The sequence below is a fragment of the Aristolochia californica genome, unplaced genomic scaffold (genome assembly GCF_029961685.1).
Source record: "Aristolochia californica isolate CCGP_79_NKW_82.1479 unplaced genomic scaffold, dmAriCali1.0.hap1 SCAF_1, whole genome shotgun sequence".
NCBI classification, from domain to species: Eukaryota; Viridiplantae; Streptophyta; class Magnoliopsida; order Piperales; family Aristolochiaceae; genus Aristolochia; species Aristolochia californica.
In genome coordinates, this window is record NW_027181770.1 from 57,404,761 (window position 1) to 57,419,167 (window position 14,407).

General features: G+C 41.9%; 4 protein-coding genes across 5 annotated transcripts in view; 1 reads left to right on the forward strand and 3 right to left on the reverse strand.

Annotated features, from left to right (window-relative positions):
- Positions 1-245: 245 nt before the first annotated feature.
- On the reverse strand, positions 246-1,750 carry LOC137962847 (chlorophyll a-b binding protein 7, chloroplastic-like). 2 transcript variants are annotated; one of them, XM_068809962.1, is made up of 5 exons: positions 1,692-1,750; positions 1,234-1,413; positions 1,108-1,145; positions 469-983; positions 246-350 (listed from the first exon to the last, which is right to left on the reverse strand). In XM_068809962.1, exons 1-5 carry the CDS (start codon positions 1,748-1,750, stop codon positions 333-335), a joined length of 810 nt encoding a protein of 269 aa, XP_068666063.1. In that variant the 3' UTR covers positions 246-332. The 2 variants fall into 2 exon arrangements, with proteins under 2 accessions (XP_068666063.1, XP_068666053.1); XM_068809952.1 differs by having other exon boundaries at positions 1,674-1,750.
- A 357-nt stretch (positions 1,751-2,107) lies between these two features.
- Positions 2,108-5,594, reverse strand: LOC137949237 (uncharacterized). The gene is made up of 8 exons (XM_068795399.1): positions 5,589-5,594; positions 5,426-5,454; positions 5,198-5,343; positions 4,839-5,011; positions 4,351-4,749; positions 4,206-4,261; positions 3,914-4,116; positions 2,108-3,839 (listed from the first exon to the last, which is right to left on the reverse strand). The coding sequence occupies exons 1-8, from the start codon at positions 5,592-5,594 to the stop codon at positions 2,476-2,478; spliced, it is 2,376 nt and encodes a 791-aa protein (XP_068651500.1). The 3' UTR covers positions 2,108-2,475.
- Positions 5,595-10,232: 4,638 nt separating this feature from the next.
- Positions 10,233-12,646, forward strand: LOC137952480 (uncharacterized). Its single transcript, XM_068799563.1, has 2 exons — positions 10,233-12,084; positions 12,169-12,646. The coding sequence occupies exon 1, from the start codon at positions 10,520-10,522 to the stop codon at positions 11,684-11,686; it is 1,167 nt and encodes a 388-aa protein (XP_068655664.1). The 5' UTR covers positions 10,233-10,519; the 3' UTR covers positions 11,687-12,084; positions 12,169-12,646.
- A 1,063-nt stretch (positions 12,647-13,709) lies between these two features.
- LOC137952488 (ubiquitin-like modifier-activating enzyme 5) overlaps positions 13,710-14,407 on the reverse strand; it is a 28,366-nt gene continuing 27,668 nt past the window's right edge. Inside the window, exon 14 of the mRNA XM_068799564.1 lies at positions 13,710-14,155. Within this exon, the coding sequence (XP_068655665.1) occupies positions 14,016-14,155 (140 nt within the window). The 3' untranslated portion in view covers positions 13,710-14,015. The remainder of the gene's footprint in view (positions 14,156-14,407) is intronic.

Here is a 14,407-nt window from a genome sequence, read left to right on the forward strand (position 1 = left end):
TTCGAAGTACTCAGATTAAGTCAAACTCAAACATATGTAGGTTCGGGCTTGGCTCGACTCGATGCCGCCCCTACTTGAAAGATAGGATCCTCGTGTGAATATAAAGTTTAATTAGCCATACAAGTATTTAAAGCAATCAAAGTTTAAAACCCCCAATTAATGGAGAAAAAAATTGGTAACATAAGCTGGCTCATTAGTCTATTATTGGATCCACGGGGAAGAAGCACAGGCATAGTTTTGAGTACATGACGCAGACTACAATTACACAATGAGACAGATCTTACAACTCTTTCTGTTTCCATCCTTGCCAAATCATTTACAGTTTGCTATCTTCACTTGGGGGTGAACGCCTACAACAAAATATGGAGTTAAGTCGTTAAGTGAAAGATTAAAGCATGCAATGCTTACTAAATCTAGTATACACAGGCTACTCTCTCTTTCATTAGAATAGGAAAATGGTGGACTTACAGCAAAAATAGTGTTGTGGCCGGGATCTGCAAGGTGGGCAAAGAGGTTGTCAATGGGACCAGTGCCTGTGTAGATGGCCTGGAACCAAGCACCCATGGCAGCCAGCATCGCCAATCTCCCATTCTTGATCTCCTTTGTCCGCAACTCCTTGAGCTTCTCAGGAGAACCAGTGCCCCATCCGAGAGGATCAAACCAGAGCCCACCGGGGTACCCGACATCAGTCCCATTGAGCTTGTTGTTGGGGAAGATGGGGTCTGTGTTCACACTGCCAGGCTTGATAATGTCTGCCCATCTTCTTCCTTCTGCCCATCCGATGAAGAAGAGCTCGATTATGAAAAGGGTCGTGGTGTCGGTGAAGTATTCTAGCTGTCCGGCTGTGTACCATGACGGAGTGTTCAGGCTGCCAAGCTTGGTTAGCAAATCTGGGATGAAGATGCCAGCTGCGCCAAGCACTGCCCATCTGCAATGGACCAGCTCTGCTTGTTGGTTCCATCTCAAAGTCTCGGGGTCAGATCCTGCCGTTACGCGAGTACACTCCATGCTCAGATCCTGAATCAAAATTGATCCGGTTCATGCTACAACGCACTGCTCGCGAGGAAATTCTGCAGGTTTAAAAGATTGAATTCAACTGAAACTCACCAAGACCAAGGGGATCGAATCCAAAATCTCCAGGAAGGCTGCATTTGTAAGACCAACAGCCACCACGTTATGACGCTTGTTTTGAACATACAGACAAAGGAGGAGAGATAAGAATTAATGTTATACCTGCCATCGAGCCAGGGTGGAGGAGTGCTGCCTGGAAACCAGAGAGGTCTCTCCCACGCTGCTGCTGACACAGTGAAAGATCTTGCCGCCGCAGCTTTGGTCACCTTCCCCTGTCTCAGTTTTCTCCCTCCGAGGAAAGAGGCCTTGGTGGCTGACAAACCATTTCCACTCTTCTGAGAACTGAATCACACCCGTCGAATCACATGATTAATCAACAAACATTAATGTTTTTCAATTCTCATAAGAAAACAAACATGAGTTTCTGCTTCAGTTCCTCAAACATTAAACAGAATGAACAGATCAATCACAACCCCTTTTTGGATCATCAAAGATGTATCTACCCATCACATGTTTACGCTCTAAAATCTCTGTAAAACAGTTTAATTCTGGTACTTTCTAATTGCAGAGAACATTAGACTCGTCTAAAAGTTGCAAAAAACTGCACTGAAGAATCATACCTGGAAGAAGAGATGGAATCGGCCGCAGCGGCGGAAGAAGAAGCACAGACAGCTGCCATTTCATTGTCTTTTCCTCCTTTTCGTTTGTTCTCCATCTGTCTTTTTTGGTTCTATCCTCATTAGGACGGTCACATTAAAGCAACATTAAGGCACGATCTTTTAACCCAAAAAAAACATGCACATAAATAGTAATTATAAGAAGGCTGATCCATTCGAAACTCATGAACGACTGTCTCAGCGGTCCGATAATAGCCATCTCAGATATCCGTTTTGGCATATTTCAGACCAAATGGGTATTATATCAGCCGTGGTAATTATAGAGTTTATATATGTTAAAGTTTGTGATCCTGGGTTAAAGTACTGTGTTTTTTTGGGTTTTCTGGCGTGCTTGGAAATTGAGCACTAGAATTGCCTGTCAGATGACACAACCAGAATAATACATCAGCATAAAGAAGAAAGAGGCAGAACCAGATTAATACATCAGCAGAAAGAAAAAAAAGAGGAATCAGAGATTACAAAAGCAGATTAACACATCAGCGGTGCTCTTTATTCTGCTCGATGGTCCTAAACCACTGAAAAACTACCATGTACAATGGCTAATCTATTTCTTCTGCCGTAGTTAGTACTTGAAAAGGTGCTACACCGCTGCGATGATGAATCGAGTTGATTTTCAAATTCTGCAGTTCGCCTCTGCAGGAATTGGAGGGTCTCCAAGAGACCACCATCAGTCTTCCTTCAGAGGAAAAGCCAAAAACAGGACCAATGAATTTTTTATTGCTCACAGTCAGTGACTCTCTGATTGACCTGAGCAGTAGTTTCTTCGTCCCATTCCAGAGAAGGATTCTTCCGAACAAATCTGTTCTTTACCAGCATCGCTGCTACTACTACCTTCACCACTCCTCTTATTTCTGCCGAAGCTGGCCATGGCCAACTTCTGCAACTTCTTCATCTCATCCCGTGGCTCCAATTTCGATATTTTGGGCCTCTTCTCTTCCACCATTCTCATTCGATTTATCTGGTTTGAGGTGGACCAACTTCGCGAAAGTGACCCTGTATTGGTTTCCCCTCCAGTTTGAGGGGAAGCAGCCATTGCTCCTCGAGGATGAGTCAATGCAGGTGACTCTGGGCTACATACGGGTACCACTGTTGCCGTCATCGCATTTCCGATATTCCTCGTCTCCTCCAATTCTGCCTGTAGACTTGGTGAGACGACTGGAACTAATCCGGTCTTAGGTTGGCTGGTGCTCGGAATAAGTCTCGCCCAATACCTCTTGGGAAGTAAAGGAAGGATAATACCTTTCAGTACCCATTTGAGTCCGAGCCTCAAAGATGGATTCTGCGGGAGTGGTAGTTGTAGGAGACACTTGATCAAGGCATACCACTCATTCACAAGCTGACAAGCAAAGCTCGTAAACAAGAGAGCAAGCATAATTATGCCAAAGCTCCTCCTATTCTTGTTTGTGTCCAAGTAATCCAAGTGCAAAGCTAACCCAAATACCCCCGTTTCACATAAAAGTGATACACTCTCCACCAATTGAACTCCCTTCCTGATGTATGGTTTTAGAAGAGCTAGATACAAGAACTGCACTAGTGTGAATGCCAAAGCAAGGATTAACTGGCTGTGACCATTTGACTTCTCCCTTGAAGGGTATGCACCTGCAATAACCCCGAGTCCTACTCTGCGGAGAAGATCGACGAGGATATAAGCTGATCTAGCACAACCCAAGAGCCTTTCGTGAATGGGAATATTCTGTTCGGCATTTCCATCATCTGAACTTACGGCTCTCATTCTACCAATTCCATTCTGGCCACTGTCAGTCCACTCCGGTACTTGGCTTGGGTCACCATGATCAGTTTTCACAAACAGTGGGGGGCCTCTTCGATCCTCAAACAGTATCCCAAACCTCGGGATGAAAGATGATGGGGTGCCATCCCATTGAAACCACTTTCCTTTAACAGACCTCCCTATGAGCAAAACCATTAACTCCATATGCCATGCAATATCTTGGTCCGCCTGTTTAAGTTCTTTGTACTGAACAAAACCGCTGGAGGAGATTGCGAGAATAAGAAAAAGAGTAACTGATATGAAAAATGCAGCTGGTATTGCTAAGAGCAAGGCACCAGTGATAATCCCTCCAGTTGTTCCTCCTGATTAAGGTTGAATTAATTAAAACTCCAAGTTGAAAAATAATTAGCATAGCTAGCTGGTTGAAATAGTTTACCTCTAATGAGAAACCCAGATGCCTGACATATACAGGGGAGCGCAAGGATCAGAAGGAAAAGCTCAAATCTTGGAATTAAGAGAACCCCATTCATGATTGTTTTGGTCCTGCATCTTAGGAACGACACTATAAGAATATGAATTGCAAGTAAACCTCCACCTGCCACTGCAAGCCAGAACATGTTCATCTCGAAATCTAGCCATCTGTAAAGATCAATTAAGCAAATCAGAAAGTTTTCTCATGTAGTAAATAGTTATGGCTAACAAAAAATGCACTAGATAAGTGAAGCTACCCCGTGTAGTGCTCCAATTTTTTAACAACACTGGCAGCAGATAGTGGTTCTCCTCTCTGTACAAGAACAGTAAGTATAAATTATGAAAAACTTCTGGGCTAATGTAACCGGTAGAGGAGAGTCAGAAGGCTAAATGAGTACCCACCAAAAAGTAAACAAAGTACTCAGAAGACTCAAGAGGTAATCCGAATGGAACATCCTTCACACTGACATTATATCGCCCGTGCAGCTCACCAAATTCTGATCTACAAGGATTTTGATATGAGGAGCGGTATTCTTGCAGTGTTTGTGCAGCTTTAAAGATTGGAGAAATACAGTTTGAATTGAACCCAATAGAAGAAAAACCTCTAAACATATTCAAACTTGTATTCGATCTCTCATATGTAGATGGGTAATCAGGCCACACTGGTGAGGCATTCTTCCATGGAAGTTTTTCTCGAGGAATAGTCCAACTTAGTCCTTTAGTGGTCTCCAAATATTCTACTGGTAAGCCGATAGTCAGCCAATCAGAGAATGCAAACACTTGCATGTGTCCAGCCATTCCCTGAATCAAAAGTAAAATAAGCATCTTACAGTTACCTCTGGTTTAGAGAACAAAGTTACAGATCAAGAGATCAATGAAGTAGTACTTACTAGAAGGTTTCTTGAAGGGTCTGAAAGGACAACATTGACTGGTGGACTACTTAAGTCACCCACAGCCGCAAGACAGGCTGTTGACAGGGCAAGAACACCAGCTGCCAAGGATGTTGCTAGCAGTCCCACAGTTATAAAAGAGTGTAATGCAACTGATATAGCTGGGACTGAATCTACATAAAAATCATGGAGACCAGAGCTACATTGTAACGATCTAAAGCATAGGAAGCTGAGCAAAGAAATTATAAATTTATATTTTCTAAACTAAAAGAAGTCAAAGTCCCGTTTATAATAGGAAGGAAGTCACTAGCTAGAGTAAAGATGTTACAAAAGACTGGAGAAGAAGAATGTTCGCCTACAGTGTCTCACTTCCAATTGGTTAGAAGCCAAATTTGGATTTCCAGAAATGTCATTCACTTTGCCTTCAGGAACAAACACTGAGACCACATTTTCAGTTCCTGCCAGAATGGTTAATGAGTACAGAGCCTTAGAAAGCTCTTTAAATCTGCAAAAAAATAAGAGGAGTTAGGCACTGGCATCTTGCATATTTTTCAGTAGTTAAACTGTTTGTTATCAAGTGAAATCACCTGCCTTGCAAGTCTACCCCCTTCAATAACTATTGCAGAAGAATCAAAACCAAAAACCGGTTTTGCAAACTCAACTACCACACTTATTCTAGGGTCCTTTGTGACTTCTAAGGTTCCAGTACTCAGTCTTACACTGGGCTTTGTAGAATCTATGGAAAAATACGCTCATCAGGTAAAATAAAAGTTAAGAGTAATCAAAGGTAAAAGTACTAGAGTAACCCACCAAAGAGGAACACTACAGGTTTAACAGGAGAAGCATATGCCCCTGATCGCCCAATAAGAGAAGAAGATTCTAGTTTAACTGTTAAAATTTGAGTTTCTGAGACATTTCTGACCTGCAAAAGCAGATATAAGGAAGCATCAGTAGATTATGAGTCGAAATCTGTTCTTGATAGTGTCAAAACTTTCAGATTGTCAGTGCTAGATTGAAAAGCAGAACCTTGAAGTCCAACTTACTTCAAAAGCAAAGCGGCGGTTGGCATGACTACCACCATGAATACGTGATAATTGGCCTTCACTCACATCAAGTGCTGCTAAAATGTCATTGGTAGAGTTCACTATAGGATCACTGAAGTCCAAGAAAATTTTCAAGTCTTTAATCTTATTTGTTGCAAGAATAGTGCGGGGAACATGGCTAATCTCCAATTCATAGGATGGGACTGATGTCCACAAATCCACATTGACTGGTCTTCTATCTAAATAAGGCCAACCATAATAACATCAACATTCAAGCAAACGAGTCTATTATGATGGAAGATTTAGTTAGAAATTCCATACCAAAATGAAGAATGATGATTGAACTATTTGTCCTTGTAAATAAATTTCCTGCATTGTCAGTACAGAAGCTATCTGCCATTCTAACTACCACGCGCCCAAATAAAGAGCCTTGAGAGAAAACAAGGGCCAGCCTGTATCTAGTATAAGGTTCAATCTCCTGTAACGCAGATGCATCCACAGTGGCAGGTCCATTGACAACTACCTGCAAGCCTTAGCAGAGTATCCTTTTTTAGCAACATCATGTAAGACAAGTAGAGTTACAAGGAAATGGAAATAAGAAATGCTGAAAATAGAAGCAACTCACGTTGCAGGTTGAAGCAGCTGGACACTTGAAGCCACCATTACCAGTGCATGGCTCACTGAAGGTTATATCAAGTGTGACACTTCGAGCATTCGTGAAGTTTCTCTCAGTAACAAGTGTTGCAGTTGGAGGTATTGTATCTACAAGGAATGAAAGCAAGGCCAGGTTGAATTCATACAAGAAACTTTTTTCGATTCAAACTATCAGCAGGAAATGACACCTTGACGTACCGATGAACCACTTATAAGTTGACGAATTGCTTTCTCCTTGTGAGGTTGTGACATTGACTTGAAAACTGTGTTCACGGTTTCCTGCCAAACTTCTGAACCTAATTAAACCAACTGGACATGGTCTCAGCTCCTCTCCATCTAGCTGTTCAAGTGGAGATTTTCTGATTAATATCCATCTGAAGAACTATTTGACAACACAGTTTAGATACTTTATCAGTTCAGCCAAGTGAGTAAAATCAATCAACAGAGCTAGCTGAGTAGATACTTTATCAGTTCCTGCCAAACTTTTGGGTTTTCCAGGTAAACTAGGACATGTTTCTAGCCTACTTGATGCCTTCCCAGCTAGCTATCAAACTATTCAACTCAATAGAAACCATGGATTCATGATTATCTTTTGGCAGACTCCAGCAAAACAAGAAGGAACCAAGCATATGAGATTGCTCAGCACATGCCATAGCCAATGGAGGGAAAATAGAAGTGTTTCAAACTGTTCAAGTAAAAAACTATGTCAGGAAACGAAGTCTTGCCTTCAACAACATGGATAACTGACTACAGAGATGGTCAAAAGCAGCATTGCCCAAAAACCTCAATGAGTAATCATGTCCTATAAACCAGTCATTACCTCACAGAAAATAGAACACCCATTATCGTCAGCACATGGCTTATAGCCATTTGGGTCTAGAATATTGTAAAAGAAAACAGCCGTTGAGAACCTTGTTCGAGCGGGCGGAGCGCGATCAAAGTGTATTAATACAGCCGATTCAGTGAGATGAACGAGAACAATCATCAAACAGGCAAACACTTCAGAAACTCTGAGCAAACACATCTCCGGGAAGGGAGTCTGTTTCACAACCAAGCAGCCAGAAGAGAGAAATGGAAAATGAACCGAACAGAGTGGCAATTGGCCGTATTCTTTTTGGCTTTAAGAGTTCCCAACACCAACAACTACCATGACTGTCACTCTAGTAACTGCTCATTAAAGATTTTCACATATCTCATTAACTACCTCCTGCAGAGGGGAAGCTTTATGTGAAGGGTCAAGTAAATGCAAATGCAATCTATTTATTGCTGCTGGTTGTGAACTGTGAAAAAGAAACGACTGTTCCGTTTGTGCGTCTAATAGCTAAGCTGGCATAGTGAAGCTTTTCTTCTGATCACTACCCATTAAATGGCAAGTTGAGAGCTGCGACATTTTTCTTCTCGATTCTTGGTTCTTGCCTTGTATGGTAAATTAAATCCTTCATGTACGAAGAACGGAAATTAATGCATGGGGTATCAACCAAACCAATTGAATTTATGGTAAACGAAGAGGGCCTGTCTCAGATTTGCAGTACTTGTAATGAATGAATTAATGAATGAGAACTACAGATTACATTTACTTCAGAATAAGATTGAAATACTGGCTTAGCTGCTTCACCCTTTGTTTTTTTCTTTTCTTCCTTCCATGTAGGGTGTTACTGCTAGGGATGGCGATTGCTGGATTGCTGGAGCAGTCGGACGGGACCCAGATCCACAATTTCTGGACCCGAAATCGCATCTTCTCCAGCTCTAGGACAGAGGGAAACGCTAATTTATATAGGGTAGTGGCTCAACGCTCGAAGACATTTGACATTTTTGGAATTAGACAAGGACAGAGAGCAGAGGTTTAGGAAGACAAGTTAGACAAAAGGTTGGCATTCAAGAAAACAAGAAAAAAAACAAATCAAAGCCTCCGAAACTGGGGTTGTGAAATCTGATGTCTGCTATGAATGAGAGCCATTCACGACGAGACAAATGTGTTTCACTCGAAAGATCAAACAACAACTTGCAAATAAAACAAAGTAATTAAACCTCTCATGGTTTCTTTTTTCTCTCAAACGGTAGTGATTTGTTACTAAATATCACTGATTTTTACATAAAAAAGTAGTGATTTTTCTGAAAGATGTAGAGAAATAGAAGATCTACTTTATCTACTTTGAGAAGTGGTAATTTACCTTGGAAAAAAATAATAATTAATTTGCTCAAAGAAATCAGTGATTTGGCTGAAAATTTACTATTTTTAAAAAATAAAAATAAAAATTGCTAATTTAGCTAGAAAAATTAGTGAGTTTCTTGAATAATCAGTTATTTACTGATATATATCCATTTTTTATTTAGAAAAAATAAATACTCTTATTTAAGTTTCATCCAAATCATTATAACCCCATAACCTTCAATATTGTCAATCGACCTAATTAGATGTTAATCTTTATCTTAGTGTAATATTAGTCTAGTCTAGTAGTATATTCATCTTCAACCTAACTCTCCTTGTCTAAAGTTTGTCAGAGTGGTTCCGTCCACTCTTGTAGGCGGTAGATTTTCACACTTATCAGATCGATCTTTTGGGTATATTAGTTAGTCGCTGTCATAGTATCAAAGCTGGGCACGCCATATCCCGCGTTCAAATCCCGTGAGAGGCGGTCAAGAATAGGCAGGATAGGTGTAGAGTGGTTCCGTCCACTCTTGTAGACGATAGTTTTCCGTACTTAACAGATCGGTCTGTTGGGTGTATTGGTTAGCCATTGTCAGAGTTAACATAGTGTTATGTTGATTTTCAACAAAGTGTCACATTAATATTTAACCTAGTTTCTTGTTAAATCTTCAATCTAGGTGTATGTCATCTAATAAAGTTTTTTGTATCTACCATCAACATAGTGGTAGTAGTGGTCACTTAACCTATCATCTTATATGAATATAGTGTTATGTTAGCCTTCAACCTATTGGTGTTTTGTCAATATTATCACAAATCTAATATAAAAACTATAGGCAATGATATAAACCTAGACCCATTAGTTCAATCAGGTTCAATTAAACCCAACCTTCTAACCTATGCTCCTAATGGGCACAAAGAAAAGGAAGGGTAGGGTGGAACCCTTCTTATATCTATCTAGAGAGAGGAGTGCCCTACCCCCTTCTTCTACTGAGTGCTCTAAGGCCATGTCTCTATTAGCACGGGTTGCAATCACCCAACCTAACCTGCTTCACACACTTGTCCCAATCCTCAACTGTTTTTGTTTTCTCCACGGCTTCCTCTGCCTCGCCTCCGAATACCCGAACCAGTTGGTCAGCAAGTGGGCCCCACAGTGCCACCCGAAGAAGGAGGAGATCCGTTCCAATCGGGTTGGATATTCGGATGCCGGAGACACTGTACAGTGCTACAGCTGGCGAGAATCATTTCCGGCATCCAAGTAAGGCGGGAGCAGCAGCCGAGTCCCTCGTCTAGAGTCTAGCGTTTAGGGCTGACGTCAGTGTGGCACTTTGGTGTGTGAACCTTATCTTCTCGTCCGACACGACAAGGCCATATCTAGTCACCCCATCGATCCTTCTCGCCTTTTCCTCGCCTTTTACTATTTTTTATTTCTCCTGGACTGTTTAGGGACAAGGATGGGATTTTGTAATTAGTTTTGAGAGGACAATTAGGGAATATAATCACGCTCTTGATGATGCCGATTACGCCCCTATCCCTTTTCCTATCCCCTGACCAATAATATTTTCTGTGATCTCCTCTTACGTCTTTCCGCCTGTACATATAATGCCCCTCCCGTTACTCCTTTCCGACCATGGGGAGTCACTACCCTCCATCTTCTTCTCCACCTTCTCCTTCTACTTCATCTTCTTCTCCTTCTTCTTCTTCTTCTCAGTGGGGATAACAAAAGGCGAAGGGAAGGGGAAGAGCCTCAGAGCCTCAGAGCCCCAGAGCCCCAGAGCCCCAAAGCTCCTCCCCTCCGTTGGTTTTTCCCTCTCGTTTTTTTTACCCTTTTTCCACCGATGACTGCCGCGCATTCCTTGGCCGTCGGGTGCGGCTTCCCCGCCGGCGACCATCATCTTCGGATGGCGAATCGGAGGAGAATCCGCCCGAGTTTTTGTGCCGCGGCAGCGCCGGCGGCGCTTGATCGTTTGGAAGTGATGAGAGTATCCGCGAGGGAGAGTTTTGTGAAGGGGATTTCGTTCTCGAAATGCAAAGATGAGGATATTTCTCTGGCTAAAGCGCTGTTACTTGCCGCTGCGGAGGACGAGGCCTTTGTGGCTTTCGATCGCCGCAGAGACGTCCTGTCTTTTTATTTGGAGAGGGCGGATTCCGTCTCTGCTACTGCCATGTCGTTGGAGGAGCCCAAGGCTGGGTTCGGTTTCGAATCTTGCCCTGATACGATCCCTTTGTCTGGGAAGACGATCTCCGAGTGGATCGCCGAGTTGGACTCCATTTCCAAACAAGTGGAGGCGGAACTCGAGTCGGATTCCTTGTCCAGAGATATAATCGGTTCTCATTTAGTGAAGGTTTTCGAATCCAGAGGGTTCAAGCGATGCCCTGCGGAGGAGGCCGACCCCAAGTTTTCGTATCTGCATTCTGTGCTCAGTTCCGGCTGCGGTAGCTCCATCTTGCTCGGGATCATATACATCGAGGTCTACAAGAGGTTGGGGATAACCCTCGGGGGTTACCGCATCGGAAACGATTTGTGGATTTGGCCCCAGACGTGGGACCCGGAGGAACTGTTCAAGGTCTCCTCCGGGGGCGGATCGCCGCCGGGGCGGACGCTGGAAATCGCAACGAACAGGGACATAATAGGGATTGCTCTGTCCGACCTTATAAAGGTTCACTGGAAGCGGGCGTCAAGGATGAACCGCGGGCTCCGATTGACATCGCCGCTCCGGCCTGCGAGCGGACCACTCAAGGTCCCTCTGTTGAGGCCGCAGGATCTGAAGCTGGCGGTGATGGCGTCGGAGAGGCTGCTGGTTCTGCAGCCACATAACTGGGCTCTGAGGAGGGATCATGGAATGCTGCTTTTTTACAGCAAGAGGTACAGGGAAGCCGTGCAGGAGCTTAGCATTTGCATGGCGTTTGCGCCGGCGGAGGAGGCGGAGGTGCTGGAACACTTCGTTGAAAAATTGCATTTGATGCGGATCGAATCTTCCTGGAAATCATTCGCAGTTCTTTGAATCCCTCTGTAAATATAACATAAGCATAGACAGAAAAATATCCCCTTTGATATGCAGTCTCATCCGATTGTACCCACCGTCCCCCCCTCCAAAAAAAAAAAAGAAGAAAAAAAAAGAAAAAAAGAAAAAGAAAATGATCGATGTTGGGGCTTTCGTTCCCAGTTGCTAGTTTCTGCAGATCTCAACTATCTGGGAAATTAACAGAAGATCAGCAAGAAGATGCACATAAAAAAGACAAGAGTAGCTGACGAGTGAACCCTTGCGTTGCGTGTAACAGGAAGCATAACAATGGAGTTGGACCATCAATGGCGACAATGTTCTGTGCGCCTCCCCAGACAGGGCCAAGAGTAGGATTCTCTATCTGGTAAATGATAAAACTGGTTCTTCAATCTCTACAGGTAGGTCTGACAATTATTTCTGGAAATTGGTGATTGGAGTTCCTTACTGAAGGTCTCATACAATTTTCTTTGCTGCACGACCAGGCTCTGATACCGATCCTCGATAATATTTTGGCCTGCAACTGGAGTCAGTTTTCTTGCCCTAAGGCAAATCGACGGTAAAATGGTAAACAGGTTACAACAAGTACTGCAATTTGTTTCTACTTGGGTCGAAAAAGGAGTCCACCTGAACTCATGGGGCCAAGCTTAATTTCCATTTTAAACCTGTATCTAGTCTGTTCAATCCTCCAAAACCCTTACTGGCATGGGTGGAGAGAGAAGAGAAGACTAGAACAGGCAGAGGCAGCAAATTAAGATCATAATATATTAAAAAGTAAATAAACCCATAAAAAACTCAAAATCAAGAAAAATTGGTAATTCATATACATCAACAAGTGATTACAGTGTCTTGTTTGGTAATTTTTATCTATAAAAGGGCTTCCTAGTGATCCCACAAGTGGACGAGATGGGTTCGATTGAGGCTGGAGTTTTGAATGATTTTCTTCTACAAAGCTCTTTTCTTCGTTTTCAAGTCTCTAAGACCACTTTTTGATGAGGGCAGGGCGTCATTCGTAGCTTTAATTTGCCTTATACCCAAACCTACCTTCTCTTTTGCAGAGGAAGACAAGTGTGAACCACTAAATTTAGATGACTTCTTTCCCTTCCAACTAGAAGTCACCTTTCAGACTTATCAAGATAGAGGGCGGAGGTAGCCTATTGGACTGCCCCAGAGTGAACCAAAGGCGTAAATAAGAAGAGGGCAGTTGGCCTCCCAACAACCAAGAATTTCCTTCAAGCTACTCCACTGGTCCTTAGCCCTTGCCCCAGGATGATCTCATAGGCAATTTGGATAGCTTTTAAGGTTTATAACAACAAAGGGGAAGCTTGCATAAACACAGTACCATTTGGAGCAGCTTGGCAAGCAAAGTTTCACCAGTTGAATTGAAGAGAAGCGTATTGAGAGACTTGAGTTCATTTTCAAATCACATAACACTGAAAAAAAAATCTTGTTAATCATTTAGCTAGTAAATATATTATAAAAATCATGTACATTTTAATTATTTTTAAAATTTTAGACAAAATAAATAATATTTAAATAAATATACATCAATCACATGATATAATACATAAAATACACACAAGACAGAACATGACCGAACTATGATATCATATAAAAATTAGAATCAATGACACTTCATAACATTGTCACTAGATTTAATCGGACGCAATCATCTTGTTAGGTTAGGTTTAACAATGCCAATAAAAATATTATTTTTTGGTATTAAAAAAAGGGGGCCCTCCTCCCTTCTCTCTACTTGAAAAAAGGGTTCAAGTACTCATCACAATTTTAGGAGGAAATTTCTCCCACTAATTTTTTGAAGGGTCATTTTTTCTTTATAGCCACCTCATTTTTCTAGGGAGAGGGTGTCTTTTTTTACCTCACCAACCAATGTTATAAAAACCAACCTGATCATCTTCAATCCAACCTAGTTCAATTAGGTTTGACCAATGACAAAAAAAAAAAAAAAAAAAAGCTCCCTCCCTCAAGACTTGCCAACTAAAAATCTATTCCAACATCTGATCTGTATTTGGTAAAAAGCCTCAAATTTGATAGGCAAAATGTGCTAGGGTTCACCACATGGACAATCCTTTCTACCCTTCTCGGCATATCCAAAAAAGTCATAGCAAATAGACAGTAGAAGGAAAGACGAATAACATAACGTCATAACTGAGTTTTCTACATGAGAACTAATGCACTTCAATCATTGTCATCTATAATCATCGTAAAAAATCAGTAAGCCCAGTGATTCAGGCTTGTTAATGTAAAACTATGGCTTAAAGTATCACATCTCTAAAGGAACCAGAAATTTAAATCTTTCGCACTGGAACCATTAAGCTGCATTAATGGCATCAAGTAGCTTCCGAAGATCCTCTAGATCAGATGTTACTGCATTAGTCTCTACTGGAACTGTCTGGTTTTCGTAATTGTCTGAAATTGGTAGCTCACGTACAAGACCTTCAGGAAGCACATCTGCAACAGTTTTGAAGTCAGATTTTTTACCCACACTTTTTGAAAATATGTAATGGAAAGTAGTTCTCAACAAAGAATGTATTCTTAGTCCCGTTTGGAGCCTTCTAAGTGATCCAGGTTTAATTTTTCTTAAATTTTGAACCTTTCATTCACGCTTTTTTTCAATATCTTTCAGCAAAGTCTGCATTGATTTACTATAAATGCCTTTCATGGATTTGGCCTTTTTGACCACTGTATGGCCTACTTAGTTTA

What these genes read in the sequence shown, in the direction of transcription:
- LOC137962847 (XM_068809952.1), bottom strand. Translation starts at nt 1,750, where the DNA reads ATGGCAGCTGTCTGTGCTTCTTCTTCCGCCGCTGCGGCCGATTCCATC. An exon ending in AGGTATGATTCTTCAGTGCA is followed by an intron (nt 1,414 to 1,673) that starts GTTTTTTGCAAC and finishes GGTGTGATTCAG; the next exon opens with TTCTCAGAAGAGTGGAAATG. An exon ending in ATTCGATCCCCTTGGTCTTG is followed by an intron (nt 984 to 1,107) that starts GTGAGTTTCAGT and finishes GCGTAACGGCAG; the next exon opens with GATCTGACCCCGAGACTTTG.
- LOC137949237 (XM_068795399.1), bottom strand. An exon ending in GGGGTAGACTTGCAAGGCAG is followed by an intron (nt 5,344 to 5,425) that starts GTGATTTCACTT and finishes ATTTTTTTGCAG; the next exon opens with ATTTAAAGAGCTTTCTAAGG. An exon ending in AGTACTTTGTTTACTTTTTG is followed by an intron (nt 4,262 to 4,350) that starts GTGGGTACTCAT and finishes GTTCTTGTACAG; the next exon opens with AGAGGAGAACCACTATCTGC.
- LOC137952480 (XM_068799563.1), top strand. Translation starts at nt 10,520, where the DNA reads ATGACTGCCGCGCATTCCTTGGCCGTCGGGTGCGGCTTCCCCGCCGGC.